The sequence below is a fragment of the Vigna umbellata genome, chromosome 11 (assembly GCF_029865625.1).
Source record: "Vigna umbellata cultivar VRB3 chromosome 11, Vumbellata_1.0, whole genome shotgun sequence".
NCBI classification, from domain to species: Eukaryota; Viridiplantae; Streptophyta; class Magnoliopsida; order Fabales; family Fabaceae; genus Vigna; species Vigna umbellata.
Genome location: NC_142175.1, coordinates 23,794,936 through 23,817,032, shown reverse-complemented (window position 1 = coordinate 23,817,032; position 22,097 = coordinate 23,794,936). Strand labels below are relative to the sequence as shown.

General features: G+C 33.8%; 2 protein-coding genes across 5 annotated transcripts; one reads left to right on the top strand and one right to left on the bottom strand.

Annotated features, from left to right (window-relative positions):
- The first annotated feature begins 51 nt into the window (after positions 1-51).
- On the top strand, positions 52-3,832 carry LOC124841727 (voltage-dependent chloride channel 1, chloroplastic-like). Its single transcript, XM_047318053.2, has 4 exons — positions 52-1,003; positions 1,660-1,827; positions 2,645-2,851; positions 3,374-3,832. Exons 1-4 carry the CDS (start codon positions 320-322, stop codon positions 3,548-3,550), a joined length of 1,236 nt encoding a protein of 411 aa, XP_047174009.1. The 5' UTR covers positions 52-319; the 3' UTR covers positions 3,551-3,832.
- Positions 3,833-6,055: 2,223 nt separating this feature from the next.
- On the bottom strand, positions 6,056-12,934 carry LOC124841725 (serine/threonine-protein kinase BSK3-like). Of its 4 annotated transcripts, none has more exons than XM_047318051.2 (11): positions 12,479-12,934; positions 11,560-11,824; positions 11,252-11,472; positions 10,646-10,781; positions 9,573-9,706; positions 9,392-9,497; positions 9,146-9,231; positions 8,482-8,670; positions 7,619-7,771; positions 7,182-7,295; positions 6,056-6,806 (listed from the first exon to the last, which is right to left on the bottom strand). In XM_047318051.2, the coding sequence occupies exons 2-11, from the start codon at positions 11,639-11,641 to the stop codon at positions 6,552-6,554; spliced, it is 1,476 nt and encodes a 491-aa protein (XP_047174007.1). In that variant the 5' UTR covers positions 11,642-11,824; positions 12,479-12,934; the 3' UTR covers positions 6,056-6,551. The 4 variants fall into 4 exon arrangements, with proteins under 4 accessions (XP_047174007.1, XP_047174006.1, XP_087957943.1 ...); XM_047318050.2 differs by having other exon boundaries at positions 11,560-11,710; XM_088101817.1 differs by having other exon boundaries at positions 12,498-12,934.
- Positions 12,935-22,097: the final 9,163 nt, after the last annotated feature.

Sequence of the window (22,097 nt, the reverse complement as noted above, 5' to 3'; positions counted from 1 at the left end):
GTCTAAAAACGTGGTGCATTATCCACCAAGCCATCACCAACACCTTCGAACAAACCTACCAACCATGCCATCAACGGTTCTTTGAAATTAAAACGCCCCTCATCCCCACCAACCAACACATAGCATGTTTGGTTCACAGTCTTTCTGAAACGTAGGATTAACTTTGCCTTGGTCTGAAACAGAGTTTGGTTGGAAACAGAGCCACCCAATAATAATTTCCCACATACTAAAAACAAACCTTAACATAATCAACGTAGAAGTGTTCCATGTTTTTCTATTATTCTTCTTCTTCTTCTTCTTCCTCTTCTTCTCCAACTCAATGTACCACCAACCCAGAACCCGACAACTCAAACCCACTACCTTCTTCTCTTCTCTCTTCTGCCCAAAATGCCCTCTCAACAACAACCTCCTTCTTCTCCTTCCCAAGCCCAACAAAAAGCCCACCATCTCCGCCTCTCTGCCTACCGGGCCCGCCTCCGGGCCCGACCAGGCCCTAATCTCCCTCCTCCGCTCCATCCCGGACTGGGCCGACACGGTGCAGGAGCGCGGCATGCAGAAGAAGCGCTCCCTCTACACCCACCTGAACTGGCGCGACCACCGCAGCTCTATCCGCCACCTCCGTCACCTCCTCTCTAGCCTCTCCTCCCGCGTCATCCTCTCCCTCGTACCCCCTGTCCTCTTCTTCACCGGCTTCGCCGCCGCCATCGCCTCCTACAACCAAGCCCTAATCCACCACATCCTCCCCGACTTCCTCCCCCTCCTCCACTCCTCCTCCCTCCCCTACCAGCTCACCGCCCCCGCCCTCGCCCTCCTCCTTGTGTTCCGCACCGAAGCCTCCTACGCTCGTTTCGTCGATGGCAAGAAGGCCTGGACCAACGTCATCGCCGGTACCCACGATTTCGCCAGACAAGCCGCCGCCTTCCTTGACGACGTCGATAACGCCGACTTCTCCGTCAAGCACGCGCTTTTGCAGTACATCATCGCCTTCCCCATTGCGCTTAAGGTCTCTCTTTCTGAGCCTTTCAATTCTAATCGCAATTTTTCGTATTGTGGAAAAGTGCAGACCAATGCAATTCGTGTGGCAGATTGCAGCCTAGATGACTGTTTTCTAAAACCTAGATCTAAGTTTGTGTTTGAATCAGTTGGGAGAGCTCAAAAGAGGTTTTTAGATGCAACCAGTTCTATCTTCGTTTGATGCATTTCAATAGCAAAAGTATTTTTTTCAACTTTAATTTAAGCAATAGATTTGCTTGGAGAAATTTCTCGATTAGAACTTGTAGGATGGAAAAATGAAACAGTTTCTCCCTTAACTGAAATTAGCTTGTCTGAGTTAATTCATAGAAGATATTTTCCATTAGCTTCTCTAAAATCTGATTTTAAATTTATTTGGAATCGTTTTGTTAATATAACAGGCCCAAAAGCTAAATCTGAAGACAACAATTTTAGATCAATTTTTAACCTGAAGACAACAATTTCTTCTTCATTTGGTGCATTCGAATTTGCAGAAGTACTTTTTAAACTTAATTCAAACATAGTCTAACGTGTTAGGGTTCTATCTATTTGGGCCTTTTATAATGTTAATGTGAATGGTGTTTGTGATTGGACTTTTAGGTTGGTAGTTAGTTGTGGTTGATGGTGAAACTTGCTGTTTGAATGCAGTGCCACGTGCTGTATGGTTCGGATATTAGGAGAGATCTTCAGCATTTGCTGGAAGTGGATGATCTAGCAGTGGTAATGAATTCAAAGCACCAGCCACGCTGCATTATTGAGTTTATATCGCAGAGCATTCGGTTGCTGAAATTGGAGGAGTCTAGAAGAAATGTGCTGGTAAGTATGCAGTAATTGAAATTGTTGGCAAGGTTTCAAATTAAATGTCGGAAATTTCCTGGTTGATAGCGTTTTCTTCTTATAGTTGGCCAAAATCAGGATCTCATGAATGCATCGCAATCCCACAAATTGAATTGGTCATAAACAGAAACAGGATATGTGAGATAATACTCCCGGAATTAAGACTTATCCGCTTGGTCCACAACTCCTACAAGATTTAACAAGCTCCTCTTGATGTTGGTTGAGGCATTAAAACCAGTAAGATATCTTGACGTAAACCTAGGAACTCAGAGAAAGAGAATGCTGAAAAATGTGAGAAAAAATGTTGAGATGAAAAAAATAGTAGGTCACTTAGAAGTTAGAAAACATGGAAATTAGGAGTAGATATATGAGATTTATACACAAGAACCAAGCAAAAAGATAGAAACAAGAAATATCCTTTTTTCAGATAAACATGAACTTAAAAATATTCTTTTAAAAAAATGATATGATACTCTAATCTTTCAAAATATTATCAACAGATACAACAAATCTTGCAGTCAAATGCAGTTGATGTGGCCACAATTATAGTCATGATGTGACTCAGAAACCATCATGAGGCAGACCAATTTTTAAAACCTTTGATTGTAGGCATGTTTGCACATGTTGAATTAGGCAGCATTGTTGCATGTGAACTCGTCAAGAATGTAAATTTTTTACTCCTCAGTAATTTGGTAGCGAAGTTGTATTTTAGATTTGGATTTGTTAACTAACACTTCACTATGTGGTAATTCCTGGTCCTTATGACTCAATTAACACTTCCCTCATTGCGGCACAGGAATCAAAGATCTCTTGTTTCCATGAAGGAATTGGCATATGTGAACAACTTATGGGCATTCCCATTCCATTATCATATACTCGTTTGACATCAAGGTTCCTTGTCCTGTGGCATCTGACACTACCTATCATACTTTGGGACGATTGTCATTGGATTGTGGTTCCTGCAACTTTTATTAGCGCTGCCTCTTTGTTTTGCATTGAAGAAGTATGTTCTTCTCCTTACCCTGACTATTTATCAAATATATTGTTATATAATTTATTGCACTGCAGCCAACAGAATTGGGATGCGACCATTAATTTTAGGCTATTGTACATTATTGGGGTTTTCCTTTCTTCTGAGTAATCCACTATGTAAACAGGTTTAGGTTTTCCTTTCTTCTGAGTAATTGTGACAATGCTTTTCTTCCCATCAGCTGTATTTTAGAGAATTGATTTGTGTAAAAATTTGGAAGTATTTATGGGGGTGTACATACAAAATGTTTTTTTTTTCTGTTTTGGAGGACTGTTGGACTGCACCTTTGACTAGCTTTTGAATTTGCACTGTTAGAAATTTAGTTTCAACCACTCATTATTGTTAGAGCGTTGCCAAAGTTTGATGAGATTTGGGTTTTCCTCAAATCTAAATTGATTGAACACCTGAAGAAGTATTGATGGATTTTCTCTTAAATATAATAAATTTCTGGTTTTGAGGAAAGCTAATCCAAAAATGTGAAATTGATTGATGTAGGTTGGAGTTCTCATTGAGGAGCCATTTCCAATGCTTGCACTTGATGAACTATGCCAAAAGGCACAGAATGACATCCAAGAAGCAATTGCAACCGGGAATTTAATCCATGCACGCTTTGTTGCTAAGAAAAATAGCCACTCTGAAGAGCATTCACCAAATGGCTGGCCCAACTCCTAAATGGAAAGGGGGAACTTTGCTATGAATGTCTTCAATTTTTGCTGGAGGTGGCTCTGTACGTCCTGCTTGTTTAACCAAATTAATTGTAGTTAGGAGTTCTGTTATGTAATCACTAATTATAATTGTGCAACATCTGCACCAGCTCGACAGAGTGTACCTCAAATCGGCCAGAATGGTGCTTTTGGAATGTTTGTTGCTTATGAACTGGTCTGTATATATCATGAATTCATAATCATAATCATGTAAATATAATGTATATTCATATTCAGGCTTTTACTTTTACATATCTGCTTTTAGGACGAACCAGAAGTTAGCTTTTTCTACCACAAGTGCATAAAACACTGTTCAATGAATATGAATCGCGAGTGGACCATTTGATTCGTAAACAAAATTGAAAGCTTTTGAAATGCTTAAGAACCATTTGTTTGGAGAAAATGTTTTTTCAATTTTTCACTTTTAATCATAAATCACTACATTGTTTTCGTTTTTGTTTGAGAAAAAGATGTTTCTACCGTTTCCTATACAAACTTTTGAAAATAGGAAATAGAGTGAAAATAATGTGACATTTTTATAAGAAAAAGGTGAAGAACAGAGAATGAAAAGAAAAAACATTTCTCAAACCAAACAGTCCATTAAAGTCTTTTAGAAAAAACAGACTGCAGCAGCTGCTAGGATGCTATCAGAATTGTTTACATTGGCGATTGCATCTAAAGGCATTAATTAGTATATTCATTTTTCTGTCAGATCAAGTTGAATAGATAGGTATGTGACTATGGTCACAGAAGAAGAGAACAATATCCTAACATATTTATTTACCTTTATGGTGCTGTTCATGATGGTTTAGGTACCAACTCTATTTTTTCATGTAAGATGTGATGAAACAAAAGATTTATAAGGTTTTTCTCATTTCTGATATCAATAAATTTATATTAGTTTGCCTCTTATAAATTTGCAATTAGATGTAGAGAAATGATACAAAAGGGTTTCCTGGAGTTGCATTCCTGTATGGCAGAATTGTGAGCCGTAAGATATGTCCCAAGTGGGAGTTGCCTTGGCGGATTTAGAACCTATAGCCTTGCAATTAAATATAGGTGCCCTTCCAAATTAGAAAGGTTCTAAATACTACATAGAATCTCTTCACCAGTAGTAATCAGGATCTTTATACCGTCTAAAGTAACATTGAATAATAATCTCTAACCTTGAAGGACAGCTTAGAGGTTATAAACTTGTAGCTCCTGCTTCACTTTCACGAGTTTGTATTGGCCTCATGGCCCAAGAAGAGACCATTCTAACTTTGTTTCTGGCACTGCTGCTATCTACAGCTTCCCTTCACTGTCACAATTAGTTGTATTATAGTGCATATTGGTTCATCGGGATATTGACCTCTTGAAAGTTGTCACAAGTTCACAACAGTTTGGTTCTTCATTATCATTTTAAGTTTTGAGTCGATTATTCCATAAAAATGAAAGGGATGGTAGGATAGCTTCAGACTTCTGAATCTGAAGAGAGGAAAGCAGAATCTAATGCAATGGAGTAGCTTTCTGCTATTTGCTGAGTTACTTGATCATTTATACTTGACATTGATTTCTTATTTTCCTTATATGTTTTGGTTCAGATGATTTAACTTCAATTTAAATTCTACCTTGTAATTGAATTCTACGGGAAACTCCTTTTTCTTTTCTTGTTTCCGATGGTATATTTTCTTAATGGCAGATTAAGAAGCATACACTTTCAGCACCCAGAACGGTGAAAGAGTATATTTTTGGATCAAAGGGAGAATATCAAGAAAACTAGGTAGGCAAATTCGACAGAAACAAGGATCAACCATAGATTTATGGTAGTCTTGTGTAGGAACTGTAGTGTAATAGAATGATGCTATGAACAGAGGTTGAGACTGAATAAACTGTAGATTCACTCGTCAGCACTATCAATGCCATGAATAAGACCATTACACCATATATGGATCTGCATCTGTATGTTTTCTGTTTTACTTTTATCTGAATTTGAGCTACCAAAATTGTAATTTAAAAAGGTGTTTTGAGCATCAAATAAGAAGTTGCATTAGTCAAATCTGAGCATTCAAAAGCTGTGTTAATATCTATTATTGACTGGTCTAATGATGATTCATCGACTGAGTGCAACATCAGGGTATGCAAACTTTGAGCAGTGAACAACTGAAGTTAAAATGGGTTATGCGACTGTTGCATACATGAACTTAAAATAGAACACTTGTTTCTGTAATTAAAGTATCAATAATGTCATCCTTGAAGTGTCAATTTTGGAAAGGTATCTATTGTCAGTGAAACGAAGAGGACTTAATTTGGACAAGTTCCACCACATGAATCTTAAATGTTTAATTGAGGCAGATCTATTCATGCTAAAGAAAACAGGTTTTTTTCTTAATTGCTCAGGAATTATGATGTATATATATATATATATACCTTGAGAAAGAAGAGATAGCTAAGGAATAAAAGAAAGTGATAAGGGAATAGAGAAACAGACAAAGATATAAAGTTGATGTAGAAATTGAGACATGAAAAATTCAAGATAGATAGTAGTATCATGGTTCACAATATTTTCGGGTGATGATGCAAGACAGTAGGAAATGAACACTATTTTGGTGTCCTAAACCCAATGGTTTGCACCAGACAAAAGGCAACTCTTGCTTGGCACTCGAACACTAAGTACACAATTTGAACAGCTTTTAACTCTTCACATTTTGACCATTTATAAATAACAAAAAAAAATTACTAGAGTTTAGATTCATGCTTGCTCAATCAATCAAATCATAGAACTAAATGAACATCCTAGCCGACCCAACAAAAAGGGGGAGGGGGTGTTACAAACACTTAACCAATCCTTGTTTCTTGAAGAAATCTTCGAACACATGCAACTTTTTGTGGATCTATTGGTATCCAAGATGATCTTTATAACCATAGTTGTGGGAGCAGTTATCAGGCGGAACAGAATCAGCAATAAATTGTCTATGTACAACACTTTTTCATTTTTGCTTGGTAGTTGCACTTCGCTTGGATTCCAGAGTTGTGCCATCTTTAAGTGCTGCTTGAGCTTCATTCTCCATCCCAAGTGCAGTGAGGGCAACAGATTGAAGATATGATGCTATGTGCCAAACAGGGGAAACAACTTGCACCTGCATTGCATCGTTCAGCGCTTCCTGAGGCATGTCACTGATTAGATAACATATACTACGCCTTGCATAGACTGTTGGAGAAACCATTGTTCCAGCATCAATGAACTGCAAAGAACAACGAGCTCATAATGACTAAACTAGCATTAGAATCCAAATAAAACATTGAGCAGAACAGATCAATATGAAAGATCTGGTCACTATCAGTGAAAAAAAAACCTTTATTTTTGACCAATAGTCTTACTAAACATAAGGTATAGTGTGCATCTCTACCAAGAAATCTAAAGCATTATTCATAATTATGAAAATCTCCCATGTAGTGGATCTGGAGGATCGGGTCACTACCAGATTCAGTTTTATTTTAAAAATCAAGTAGAGATCTATTTTGTGATATGCAATCTAATTTAACTAATCAGCAATCTCTGAATAAAAAAAGTGCAAGCCAATTCAGACAAGTCCAACTTATCAACATCAGTAATCTACCTGCGTATAGCACTCAATTGCCAGTCTAAAATCTTTCTGCCGGAAAGCAACATCCCCCTTTTTCTTGCAATTTAATGTCTCCTGCATCTGATCAGTCCACATCTGAAATGATAACTGCAATACCACAAAAAAGTAGAGAAAATACATAAGTTATCTTCTTTTGAAGAACACGTATGCGTTTGTGTCGTGTGTTTGTGTCGTGTGTTTGTGTAGTGTGTTTGTGTCGTGTGTTTGTGTCGTGTGTTTGTGTCGTGTGTTTGTGTCGTGTGTTTGTGTCGTGTGTTTGTGTCGTGTGTTTGTGTCGTGTGTTTGTGTCGTGTGTTTGTGTGAATGTATGTATATATATTTGTTATTAGGTTCATGGTTTGTGGAAAAAGATAACCCCAACAATTAAAAGATATGCAGTAACTCAGTAAAATATAATTTAGAAAGAGAACCTCATTTGCCACTCCTTCATCATCTTTATAGCCAATATTTTCCAGAACTTCATGTATGGCAGTCAAGTCCTTCCTTGAGCATGCTTCACCAAGTGGAGATAATGAGGCAAAATTAGTACTGTGCTGGATGCCCATCAAGACATGTGAAGGAACCTAGAAATAAATGAGAATAAATGAATATTGTTAAGAAAAAAATAATCACAACTTGAACTTCCAAATTGATTAACCAAGCTGTTGTGATCTGTATGTAATGGATAGTGTACAAATATATGATAACCTGAATGAATAATAAAGATATGCTAAGAAAGATATGCCTTAAGTATAAGATAGAGCCTAAATAAATGTTAGTTTAATTGCTTGAGATGATGTGCGTATGTTACAAGAGAACAGATATAAACAAAAATCTGGTTTTTCTCCACACAACCATTTGAGGTCACTTAAAACATATAAACAAATACAGTGTTTATTCATCAGTTTTGATCGGTTTCTAAGCAAAAATTCATCTAATATAACCATAAAAATAAGCTCTGTTTCCATTTAGATTGATTTAATATGATCTCTAATACAGACTACTTAAAAGTGGTATCGGATCGAATTATATCTTGATATATAAATTTAGTGTTTAAAATTATATTTGAAATCTGGTTCAATCTAGTATTTCTTTCTCTCAATTCTTTCAGTTTATAGTTTATTTAGTTTTCAGTTTGCTCAGTTTAGTTTCTGCAGTTTGCATTGAATTAGACCAATTTATGAATATCCCCTACAAAGCTATTTGCAATAAGCAAACAAGATTTCAAACAAAATACTGGTTGATTACTACTGGTACATGATTCCTAACTATTACATAAAAATACTAAACCAACCTCTGTTTCCTTCTGAAGAGGAGCCAATGCAGCTGCCAATGACTTTGGATTAGGCCGTTCTCTAGGTTCATATTGTAAACATCGAGACGCCAAGCGTACTAACTCAGTTCCATCATCATCAGAAAATTGTCCTTCCAAACAAGAATCTGTCAGCATTTGAATGTTTCTTCCACGAATGACATCGAGTGCCTGCACCAAATTTTCTAATAATCACATATGCAAGTTTACATACAACATAGTAATATATAATTAGCTAATAATGGTATGTTGTAGATGGAAGATATGGGAGGGGAGAATAAGGATTTGAATAGACTTCATTCTTGTTAAGAAATTTTCAAATCAGGGAAGGAAAATTGGGGATGATCTTGTGACCACCACAACCTTTTTTTTAAAACACATTTTGTTCAAGGATTTTAGCATCAAAACAAGAAAAGAAACCTGTTAAATTTCCATGATTAAACTTAAACTTCTGGAATTGTTGGCATTGGCACATTTGTTTTATTAGGAAAAAAGGGAAAAGGAAAATTCATGAACATTAAAAAATTGAGTCTACCAACCAAACAAATAAGACTCACTGTGGACTTTTTAGGACCTAAACTAAACTCACAAGTCATTGTAATCAACCTGCACTCATATTCTTTACCCATTGGTAAGAATTACTTACATGACTTGGGGGGATATGCTTCCCACTGAGAAGGTCAAGCAGAAGAGTGCCAAAGCTATATATTACACTCTCTGGTGTTACTCTCCCTACAAAACAAAGACATACAAGAAATCATGTATTGCTCATCTCTACTTAACAAAAACAGTTGTAAATTTACAAATGCAAAACAGATACTCATTTCAATATCATAAAAACATGAGCAAGAAGACCCAATTAATAAAAAAGAAAAGCTATTATATGGCATACCAGTTCTGAGATACTCTGGAGGAGTAAATGCCAAATTTGTGCTATAACTTTTCCCATCCCTGCTGTTTTTCATAAGACCAAAACTCGAAAGCCTGGGATTACCATCCTGCAAAGTTCTAACACATTTTTTATTAATATAATTATTGGGATGTGTACAAAAAGGGGATACACAAAAACTTACCTCGTCAAAAAGAACTCTATATGCATTAAGGTCATGATAGAGAGCTCGCCCTTTGCTTGTGCAGTACTCTAGAGCTTGTGCAAGATGTAGAACAACTCTTAGTCGCATTGCCCATTTCATGGGTTGTGTTTCCCCTGATTAGACACATGACCACATTATTAATAACTTCAGGGATCTGGTGTTTAAAGTATCATTCCAACAACACAATCATAACAACATACAAAAACAAATACGAGATTAGAAGAGTAAGGGGAGCAAACCTCATGAAATATAGATGTATGCCACATAAGCTTATTATAAGATCTACCTTACAATGTTTTTATCAGACTTTGAAGGACTAAAATATACACTGTTTGGGAAACCATGTAAAGACTGACTCTAGAAAATTGGTATTAAAAAAGACATAGCTTCCATCATCTAGCATAACTTTAGACACTTCCCAATACAGTATATTTATATAGAAGTCTTCATAGATATTGACATTCATTTTGCACGTGCTCTTCTTCAAAATTTGACAGTTAAAACAAAATTTTGTAAACAACAATATTCCAACAAGTTGTAGTCAGTCAAATATTATCAAAGCAGTTGTCCTCTACAACCTAAATCACAATTCAGAAAGAAACCAAGACTGAAATTTGTTTACACTTCATTACTTATCACAAAAAAAAATTACTAACTAATTAAAAGCATATTGATTTATATAAGTGACTTCTAAAGAGAAAAGGGAAGAAATGTAATTATCAAACAAAAGTTACTCAAGTTATTATAATCATAACATACTGTACTAGCATCTTTTATAATGTGTTCAGTGGTTTATAATGTGTTCAGTTTGTCCACGCCCACATGATAATCAACAAACACATTTAAAAAAAGTGGGCAACATCATGAAAATCAAAAAATAAAATGTTAGAAGTTTGGTAGCTTATGTACCAATCAAGTATGTTGCACCAACAAAGCAGAGCATTAACCGCACAGAAAAGCACAAAAACAACAAAACCATAAACCATAACTTTAGCACTGATTAGATTTTCAATACTTCAGAGTTTAAAAAAATGCATGAAAGGAGCTCTTACAATGGAAAAGGTGTTTTGCCAGTGTTTCATTGGGCATATATTCTGCCACAAGCAACCTCTCATCTCCTTCACAAAAACAACCAAGCAAATTCGCCAATCTTTGGTTACGAAGCTGACCCACTGATCTTGCTTCCTCCTGCAGTTATGAAATAAATCTGTTTTGATTAACTGAAAGTGAAAATGAAAAACAAAAAGGAAGGTCTAGCAGAACAACCAAATGCACACCAATAACTCAAACACACTGAAACCCAGGAATCTGGGATTATTCAGCCCATTGAAATTTGTAAATAAAGATACAGTGTTAAGCATCAGGCACACTTGCATGTGACCAAAACAGCAAAATTGACCAGGCAACATGGGAAGAATATATAGGATAGCTTATACCCATTTGAAAACTTGATTATGGCCAAAAGAACTCAGAATACTTACTATGATTTATTTATCATTTTCACATATAGTTCACTGGCACTAGTCCATATCTATACGCTCATTTGAGTAATGCAGAGCACATAAATAATGCATTTGTGCAATGCAAGGTCATGACCAGAAGAATATACAGTTAAAAGCAAGGTTGAAGATGAAACCAAATGAAGCATATGAATTTACCAAAAACTGCCGAGCATCCGGCCAAGCATTTCTGTTAAACCGCTTAACAGCAATCCTCATTTGATTCTCCAGTTTTCCTTTATAAACAACATTGGGAGCCTTCTCTCCATGTTCAGATACAATGTTCTCAACAGCAAAACCAGATGTTGCATTCTTGAGTTGCTCGAGTGTAAATTCCCGGAATGTAGGCCAGTTACTGACCTCACTACTATCCTCAATTTCTGGAACAAATGTTCAAATAAGCATATATCATATCTCCTTATAATCATCTGGAACTATATAAGGCACTAGAGTGTCACTTTACCCACCAGCATCTGGAGTTTCAATAACAGATGCCTTAACTTGTGAATCCACACAGCATGGTATGAGTCTGGAACACTGAATACCCATTTTGACAGGCTGAAATCAAACTTGAAGTAATGAAAACCTCTTCCACTTTCAATGACGAAGCAGTCTTGACTGAAAATATTTGAAAATGACAATCAGTCCACTCAGATCCACCTGGACCTTATCAACCCTATGCACTGTCACAAGCCACATTCATATTTGGCTTTGATACCACAGCTTATGTATCTGTAACAAAGCCAGAATTGTCTGTGAATCACTTCAAAAGCTTTCCTCAAGTGAACAAAAATCATTTGACTATAGCACAAATTATTTATCAACATGATCTTCAAATATTTCAATACAAACAATCAAGCAATTGAAAATGAATAATCTGTAGATTCTGTACTTGTTTTCCAGATTTTATGAACATCAGGAACCTTTTGGAAGGAATAAGCAGCGTAGAAAAATTAAAAATCCATAAAAGCACAACAAACGGAAAAGTACTTCTTCATTTAAGCATAAGATGGAAAGCGAGTACTTTTGTAGACAAGTTCATGTTCTCACAACCACAACTAATGACAGCAACAACCCCAATTAAGATGCTCTTTAAGTATGACAGTCTAACTACTACCACCTTAGCATTAAAAGCTAAGGAACACCAGACATGAAGAATTACTGCATTCCTCAAAATGTGTAAGTTAAAATGAAACACAAACACGCATATGATGAAGATTTAACTTCATATGATAGCCTACCTAATAATATTTTAACATCTATATTTTCTATCTATCTTTTTTGGTTTTTTTGCTTCAAGTCAACTCAGTTACACTCAAGTCTTCATAAACAAAATGCTGGGCAAAAAGCACCAACTTTTTCAACCTACTCAAAAGGCTATTTCACCTTTTAAACTTCTTCTAACCTTCTCCAATGGCAGAGGAAAAAGTTGAACCACCTGGAGCTGAAAAAATGTGTCTTTTCTCTTCTTTTCTTGTCTTTCTCGATCAAATCAACACCTTTTACAAGATCCACATTTTCGCTCCCATAGAACCTCGTTTTGCAATCTGCAAAGTTCAAGTCTTTCCCTCGATCCAACCAAACCCCAATAATCTTTTCTCCTCAGAAAATCAGGATTTTACAAATCACCCCTCTCGGTTCAAACAGATCAAGTAAAATGCTCAAACCCCACACTATAAAAAATTCAGTTTTTCTATGAACAAAATCAGCTTGAGAGGAGAAAAATACAGTAGTTGGTTGAGAACTCAAAGCTGAACTGAAGATCTGTTGAGAAGCAGAAGAATAAGAAGATGGTGATGAATGATAGAGCTATGGCTTTGGTTTTCTGACATTTTCTCTTTTAGCCTTTTTAGTTTTAATAAATAAATAAACAAATCAATTATTACCGACATATCATGAGTGTATGTCATGAGTATATGTTCAAGATCAGGAATCTGTATGTTATTTAAACAATTTTTTATTAAGAATTTGTTGGCATAACACATTTGCTTGTACATTTTATTTTATTTTATCATTTCCAGTGTTTCAAGTTTTGCTTTTTATTGTTAAAATTTCTTATAAGATGGTTGGTTGCAATAAAATATTACTTTCTATATCAATAAATAATTGAGATTAGGATCATTGGATGAAATTTTACAGAGATATAGTTACAATCTAAGAACTCATTAGTAACAGTAAACAGAAATTAAATGTGTCCACTGAATTATAATATTACGAACCATTGAATTAGAACTAATTATTTTCTTTCTATTAACTAAAATTTTACTCCCCAGTCTGGTCAAAGTATGATTATATATATATATATATATATATATATATATATATATATATATATATATATTTCCACCGCCAATTGTTTTGGAGGATTATCTGTCATGGCTAAAGCTTATCAAGTCAAATATTTATTGCTGGCATATCAACCAATCAATGTGTGCATTTTACAAAAACTAAAGAAAAGAGAAAGGATAATGCTACTAATTGAGTTTCAGGGGGACAATTTTATTTGTAACATAGTTAATGGAAATAAATAATAATAATACTATTGTAATAAACATGGTCATCATTTCTGCAACCACTAAAAATTGAAACAGTGCCAAGAGACATACAAATATATTTCAATGTTGTCACTGCAACCATATAAAAACTTAACAAGTAATGGTGTATGTGTTAATAATTGAACTTAAAAAGAGTTTTACATTTTTAGTTTACTATGAAAACTTAACGGTATGTTTGGCTTAAATTTGTGGATTCCTGAAGTATCATGAAAAAATAATGTTCTTTCATCATGTCTTCTTTCCATGTTTACTGAGGAACAATAACTCAAACTGGTTGAAAAATGTTCCCATAAAGACTCTTATATATGTCGCTGAAGGTATGTATCCTTTTCCACATTGTTAATGATGTTTAATTTAACAGTGTAGAAATTTTGCCTGTATCTGTCTTGCTTTTTCAAAAACACCAAATGATTATGTTTAAGTCTAACCATTCCAGCAGGATTTCTCATGCTCAAATCATTCTAATAGGTGGCTGATTATTACCATTAATTATATATATGACATTTCAAAGATCAATGTTCTTAATTAATGTTGTTGACCATGTCACAGCGTATTACAGGTGGTGAAGGGTGGCATCATTCACAAACACAGAGTGACAAGCTGAAAGAAATGGTTTGATATCTACATCAAATACCAAATAAGCACTCAAGTTTCAACCAAAACTATAACAAAGAAACCTTAACCTAAGGAATTTTACAATTAAAAAAATGGGTTATTAAATTTTTTAGATGTTTTATTTAGATAAAATCATTTAAGTTTATTAAATTTCATTTATTTTTATTTAAATAATTATTACAAAATATAAAAACTATCATTAAATAACATCTTTATTGATAGGAAAAGTAATTATTATCAATTGATTCAAAATAAAAATTACAAATTTCAATTTAAAAAAAAATCACACATATAAAAAATTCTATCATTTAATATATATATATATATATATATATATATATATATATATATATATATATATATATATATATATGGGGTTTGGTAACGCGTACGTCTGTTTTTCAGTTGGTACATTTTAGCAATGTGTACCAGGTTTTAGTAGACAAAAATATCCTTTATATATCATGGATTCTAAGTTTTAAGGTTAAGAGTATTTTAATAATTTTCATTCTCAAAACTACAAAAGAAAAAACCTGAAACTCTTACTCACCACCTGTCTCATTCCTCTCAACCCTTTCTCTTCTATCTTTCTCACTCCAATCTTTTCTCTGTCATCTTTCATCTTTCTTCAATCTTTTCTCTGTCATCGTACTATACTGTAGCCTCAATTAAAAAAATCAGAAACACTTGCCAATCTTTCATCTTTCTCCAATCTTTTCTCTGTCATCGTACTATACTGTAGCCCCAATTAAAAAAAATCAGAAACACTTGCCGTTAAACAATCTTACAAAAAAAAATGATTTTATAATGAGTTTTTATTTTATAGTTTTTGTCTTGTCTAATTTTATCTAATTTTCACAAGCATAATGACATCAAAGGAATTGGTAATTGGCTTGGAAAAAAATCAGAAACACTCGTTGTTAAACAATTTCTTACAAAAAATGACTTTATAATGAGTTTTCATTTTATAATTTTTGTTGTATATAATTTTATCTAATTTTCACAAGCATAATGACATCCGAAATAATTGGTAATTGGCCTGGAGAGTTTTTTTAGAGATGATGATTCAACATATGCAGATGATGAAATTAGAGAGATTAGTGAAGATGGTGAAATTGAAGAGATCTTGAATGAACCTTTGCCTGAAGGTGAATATGTAAGGCAAATTGTTTAAAGACAAGTGTTTCTGATTTTTTTAATTGGGGCTAGAGTAGGATGACAGAGAAAAAGTTGGAGTAAGAGAGATCAAAGAGAAAGGATTGAGAGGAATGAGAGAAGTGAGTAATGGTTTGGGGTTTTCTTTTTTTTTTTAAGTTTTGAGAATAAAAATTATTAAAATATCTTTAACCTTAAAACTTAGAATCCATGGTATTTTTGTCTACTAAAATCCGATACACATTGCTAAAATGTACCAACTGAAAAACAGGCGTAAGCGCGTTAGCAAACTCATATATATATATATATATATATATATATATATATATATATATATATATATATATATATATATATATATATATATCAAGAAACGGCAACTGAAAACAAATATTTAGAAAATTATTGATTTACATTGAAATACTTAATTTCAATTATGTCAATTAGAAAGTAATGTATTTAAATTTTGACTGAAAAGCTTGATTTTTATTGAACAAAAATTAATTTTATTGAGCAAAAATTAATTTTATTGACATTAATTAAAAGAATATCCTACCCATCAACGACCTTAAAATAGTTATGTCAATGATATCAAGAAACTTCTGAAATTAGTGAATAAATAGTCCTAACCTACTTTTTGATTAATGTTAATTGGAAAGGCCATCAATGTTGACTTAAAATAATTGCACTTAACATTAATAGAAAGAATCACAATTAACAAAAAATACTATATATATTAAAAAAATCACAAAATTAAAATAATAGATATAATTAGTAATTTTTTCTTTATATTTAAGTTTATGATTCACTTTGATTTTTATATTTTTTATTCAATATTTATTATATACATTTAATTTATCATTTTTCATTAAATTGACATCAATATCATTTAAAATACGTCGCTTGTCAAAATTGAAATCATCTTCTACATAGATATCTATATAATTTTATATGTTATATTTCCAAATTTTTACAAGTGACATATTTCAAACGATTTGATACATGACACTGTCTAGATTTCGATTAACATCAATTTAATAGAAAGACTAAATTCATTCTATTTAACAAATTTGAGACTCAATTAAGTAAAAATAAAAATAAAATTAAAATAAATTATAAATATAAATATATAAACTATGTTATTAATTAAACTTTAAAAAAAATAAAAGTACAAAGTGAAAGAACAATAACCGTAATAAATTTTAATTACAAAGAAACTTCTATGATATTAATATTAAAAAAAAATATGTTAAAATAAGGAAAATCCTAACCAAAACCCACTTAATGATTTAGTTCTGTTAGATATATTATATCTTTTATCTTTTAGTTAGTTTGTTATTATTTCTCGTTTGTATTTTGGGCTTAGTCCATATTTCTTTTATTATAAATAGAGAACCCTATGTGTATTTTACACAAGGGAGATTAATTTAAATATAGTTTTTCACTATATTCAATGGTATCAGAGCAGGTTCTCTGATCTTCTTCCAGGGTCTCTACTGTCTGCCGCCGGCCGCCATAGCTGTAACACCCGAATATTTTAAAGGGTATTACTGATAGTAGAGACTAAATTAATTTGATATCTCATATAAACAATCAAACTTTATTTCAATTACTCCAAAGTACAATACCAAACTTACAAACTTTAAACAATATAGTCTTCACCATTGAAATTTCAACTTATAAATTTTACACAACATAATCTTCCCAATACAAATTTATTCTTTTTACAAAAATCCCTGAAAGTTTTTCCCCGCATCTCTCTCATCTCTAAGCTTTTTCAACCGCATCTGCACCATTATCTAATCACATATAACATGAGTTATATGATCATAGTACAAACAAATAAGGGTAAGCCAACCATATCATAAAATCATTAAACTTGTAACAAAAATATTAAAATAAGGTATTTCTGCAATTGATAAAATATCATTATTCCGGTGTCATTAATTCATCATTATCAAAATCATCTTTCTCATTTCCATAAATCTTACAAGTGTACCATGCTTACTCATGAAGCCTTATGGTCAGACCGCTCTCTGCCTGCTTCCTTAAGCCTCACTTACATACTATGTCTTACTTTCTGAAGCCTTATGGTCAGACCCCTCTCTGCCTGCTTCCATAAATCTCAGGTGTTACTTTGCTCATACCAAACTCTCATGGTATAACTCGAACATACTACTCCCGGTAGTAAACATCATTTCATAAGTAATGATTTCTCATATCCACTCCAACATTTCATAAAAACCAACAATTCATACCCTCTTATCCACCTAACTCAATCATGTTCATTCTTTAATCATGAATTCATAATAACCCGTTTTGGTATCGATAAATTAAACACATTGACAGATATCATGCTTCATATTATAAACTCATTTTGCCCATAACGAGTATAACTCAACATATTTTCACCAAACAAAGATCATGGATCAACCAAAATACATCAACATATCTTAGGAACTACATATTAAAGTCTGGGCTCAATGTAATGATAAATAAAATATATATGAAATTTTTACCATGATAATATTATGCATCTACAATCAACTTGTTTTATTTTATTTTCATCCTAGTAGAGATTTTTCTTTACCCCAATTGGTCACCGGAGAGGACTCAGATGTCTGAACGCATCAAACTCACCTTCGACGCCAGCACATATGACTAGTCACAACTGACTGGACCAGGCCAGGGCTGCTCTATGATCAGGGATGTGCCAACTCAGGTTTTTAAGGTTCCTCTATCCTACCAACAAAGGGAGGCCTTCAATAATTAACAATTTATTTATTTAATTTATCTACCTTGTTTTCTTATGCTCTAAATCTTAAAATGCCTAATTTTACTTCCTCTCACAACAACCTCAAACACTGTATATATATTTAATATCCATATACAAGCTATTATAGAACCCTTATTCCAAACCTTCCAACAAGATTAATTTCAGCCAACAAACTCATTCAATAAAATCATCACAATAAACATCCATAATAGAATTCATACAAGATAATTATAAACAATTAACAATAATAAAACATTACTATAAATGGTCATAGAAGAATACAATATTTGACAATCATAAAAATAATCTTAATATAAAAATTCATGGGGAAACAAGAAGTTGAATCTGGCAGAGCCGGTTAGACAACTTCTAATCCATCCATCAATACAATATAATTAAATAACAAGAACAATACATGTCTGGGGAAATAAGAAGTTGAATCTGGCAGAGCCGGTTAGACAACTTCTAATCCTTCCAAAAATGCAATAAAATAAATAAGTAAAGAAATAAATAGTTTGGGGAAAACAAGAAGTTGAATCTGGCAGAGCCGGTTAGACAACTTCTAATCCTTCCAAAAATGTAATAAAATAAATACAGAAGGAAATAAAAAAAAGTTTGGGGAATCAAGAAATTGAATCTGGCAGAGCCGGTTAGACAATTTCTAATCCTTCCAAAATACAATAAAGATAAATAAGGAAAACAATAAAATGTTTGGGGAAACAAGAAATTGAATCTGGCAGAGCCGGTTAGACAATTTCTAATCCTTCCAAAATAAAAATATAAACCACTAATAACATACAATTGTCATAACATAATCAATATCACATTTTACAATTATCACACTTGGATATTAACACACAAAAAAAAACATATTCTCATTTAAAATTCAAAATCATACAGAAACAAAATACTCCATATTTAAGATTTAAAATCAGACAAAAGAAAAATATAGCATATTCAAGACTCAAGATAATACAAAAAGAAATACTCAAAGTTAGCTTCCCTTACCTCTATTCCAGACTTAGTTTCCTCTTCTCAAACCGTTCTCCGGAAACTTCCAGAATTTCCCCTCTTTAACTAGAATTTCCTCTAACTCTCTTCTCTCACAATTTCTCTAGAATTTTGGTGTAAATCTTCAGCCTCCCCCCCTTGGCTATTTATAGCCAAAAATTTTACTATTCATTTTTACTATTCACTTTTACTATTCATTTTTACTATTCAAAAATTATTTTTTATTCACCATTCTTATCTCTGAATGATTAATTCTACGTGGAGTGTTCTCTTCCATAATTTATTTTAATATTTTTTTTTTAACTATTCACTATTCACTATTCACTATTCACTATTTACTATTTACTATTCACTATTCACTATTCACATTTCTAAAAAAATCCTAAATAAGTTATCAAAAATTTGAAGCTCTCCCTCCAAAATTACTATAACTTTATATCCAAAAATTTACATTTTTCTATCCATTAAAATTATTATTACTAATAAAATGTTAAAATTTACTATTATAAATATTTTTTTTTTCATGGATCTTACATTTTAACATACAAATATTTTCAAGGATCTTACAATCTCCCCAACAACAATTATTTTCGCCCTCGAAAATTATTTATTTAAACAAAGACTATTTAACAAAAAAAAAATTACTTACAAAAGAGATATGGATATTCCTTTATCATAAATTCTTCCAATTCCCAAGTCATTTCCTGTGTGTCTTCATTCCAAAGTACCTTTACCGTGCGAATATCCTTCCCTCTTAACTTTTTCATTTGAACATCTAGTATACGCACTGGGCCAACTTCCATTGTTAAATTTTCCTTGACCTGAATTTCATCAACTTCTAACACATGCTTTGGATCTGGAATATACTTCCGCAGTTGGGATACATGAAAAACGTTATGCAAATATGTCAATCGAGGTGGTAGTGCTATCTCATAAGCCACTGGCCCAATCTTTTTGAGAATTTGATACGGTCCGAGAAATTTTGGTGTCAGTTTCCTCATCTTGATAGCTCTCCCGACTCCTATAGTTGGCGTTACTCGTAAGAATACATGATCTCCTTCTTCAAATTCTAACGGTCTTCTTCTTTTGTCGGCATATGACTTTTGTCTACTTTGAGTTGCTTTCATCCGATCTTGGACTAATTTTATTTTTTCTGTGGTTTGTTGTAATAGCTCGGGTCCCACTGTCAGTGCTTCCCCATCTTGAAACCAACACAACGGTGTTCTACATCTTCTTCCATATAAAGCTTCATATGGTGGCATACCAATACTGGAATGATAACTGTTGTTGTAAGTAAATTCTACTAATGGTAGTATCTCATTCCAACTTCCAAGATGATCTAATACACAAGTTCTCAGCAAATCCTCCAAAGATTGAATAGTCCTTTCTGTTTGACCATCAGTCTGAGGGTGATAAGCCGAACTCATCTTCAACTGTGTTCCCAGAGCCTTCTGTAGCGTCTGCCAAAACCTTGAAGTAAACCTTGGATCTCTGTCTGACACAATGCTTGTAGGTATGCCATGCAACCTCACTACTTCCCCGATGTATAACTCCGTCTGCTTTTCTAGTGACATACGTTGATTAATAGGCAAAAAGTGAGCGCTCTTGGTTAGTCTATCAACGATAACCCAGATAGAATCGTGACCTTTTGATGATTTTGGTAAATGTGTTACAAAGTCCATCGAGATACTGTCCCACTTCCATTGAGGAATGTCTAACTGTCGTAACATCCCTCCCGGTTTTTGATGCTCCACTTTTGCTTTTTGACACACCAAGCAGGCTGCTACAAACTCGGCCACATCCCTCTTCATTCCATTCCACCAAAATGACTCTTTCAGGTCCTTATACATCTTAGTCATACCTGGATGTATGCTAAGACGACTTTTATGGCCTTCGTCTAAAATTAAATGTTTTAATTCACTCTTTGCAGGGATACACACTCTGTTTTTAAATCGAAGTATGCCATCTTTACTTAGAACGAACTCCTTAGCTTGATCGGTGTCCAACAACCTGATCTTTTGCTGCAACTCTTGATCCATCGACTGCTCAACCTTCACTTGTTCTAAGAAGTCACTAGTGATTACTAAATGACTACACCATATGTGATCTGGGTTTAACTGCAACCCCAAGTTCATATCACGTAACTTTTCTAACAGTTCTAATTCCTTCACCATCATCGTTGTTATCTGAGCTTGTCTCCTACTCAATGCATCTGCCACCACATTGGCTTTTCCTGGGTGATATAAAAGCTCGAAGTCATAGTCCTTCATATATTCCATCCATCTTCTTTGTCGCATGTTCAATTCCTTTTGATCGAACAAATACTTTAGACTCTTATGGTCACTAAAAACTTGGAAACTTGCCCCATAGAGGTAGTGTCTCCATGTCTTTAATGCAAATACTACTGCTGCAAGTTCGATGTCATGCGTTGGGTAGTTTTTCTCATGCGCTTTTAACTGCCTAGATGCATAAGCTACAGGTCTCCTTCCTTGCATTAGAACGCACCCCAATCCTTGATATGACGCATCGCAGTACACCTCAAAAGATTTGCTAGAGTCTGGAATGATTAATACTGGTGCTGATGTTAGTCGTTGCTTCATATTTTCAAAACTGGCTTCGCACTTGTCAGTCCACAGAAATGGTTGATCTTTACGAGTTAACTGAGTTAGAGGACCTACAATCTTGGAAAACCCTTCGACAAAACGTCGGTAATAACCGGCTAATCCTACAAAACTTCGTACTTCAGTTACAGTTTTCGGCCGCTCCCACTTTAGCACAGCTTCCACTTTTGCTGGATCCACTGAGATTCCTTGAGCAGAAATCACATGAACCAAAAATTGTACTTTCTCTATCCAGAACTCACACTTTGATAGTTTCCCATACAGTTGATGTT

Excerpts from the sequence above, each read along its gene's own strand:
- LOC124841727 (XM_047318053.2), top strand. The coding sequence starts at position 320 with ATGTACCACCAACCCAGAACCCGACAACTCAAACCCACTACCTTCTTC. Across the intron at positions 1,828-2,644 it reads AGTCTAGAAGAAATGTGCTG|GAATCAAAGATCTCTTGTTT; the intron begins GTAAGTATGCAG and ends ATTGCGGCACAG. Across the intron at positions 2,852-3,373 it reads CTTTGTTTTGCATTGAAGAA|GTTGGAGTTCTCATTGAGGA; the intron begins GTATGTTCTTCT and ends TGATTGATGTAG.
- LOC124841725 (XM_047318051.2), bottom strand. The coding sequence starts at position 11,641 with ATGGGTATTCAGTGTTCCAGACTCATACCATGCTGTGTGGATTCACAA. Across the intron at positions 7,772-8,481 it reads CTCTTCAGAAGGAAACAGAG|GTTCCTTCACATGTCTTGAT; the intron begins GTTGGTTTAGTA and ends ATTTATTTCTAG. Across the intron at positions 6,807-7,181 it reads CAATTGAGTGCTATACGCAG|TTCATTGATGCTGGAACAAT; the intron begins GTAGATTACTGA and ends TGTTCTTTGCAG.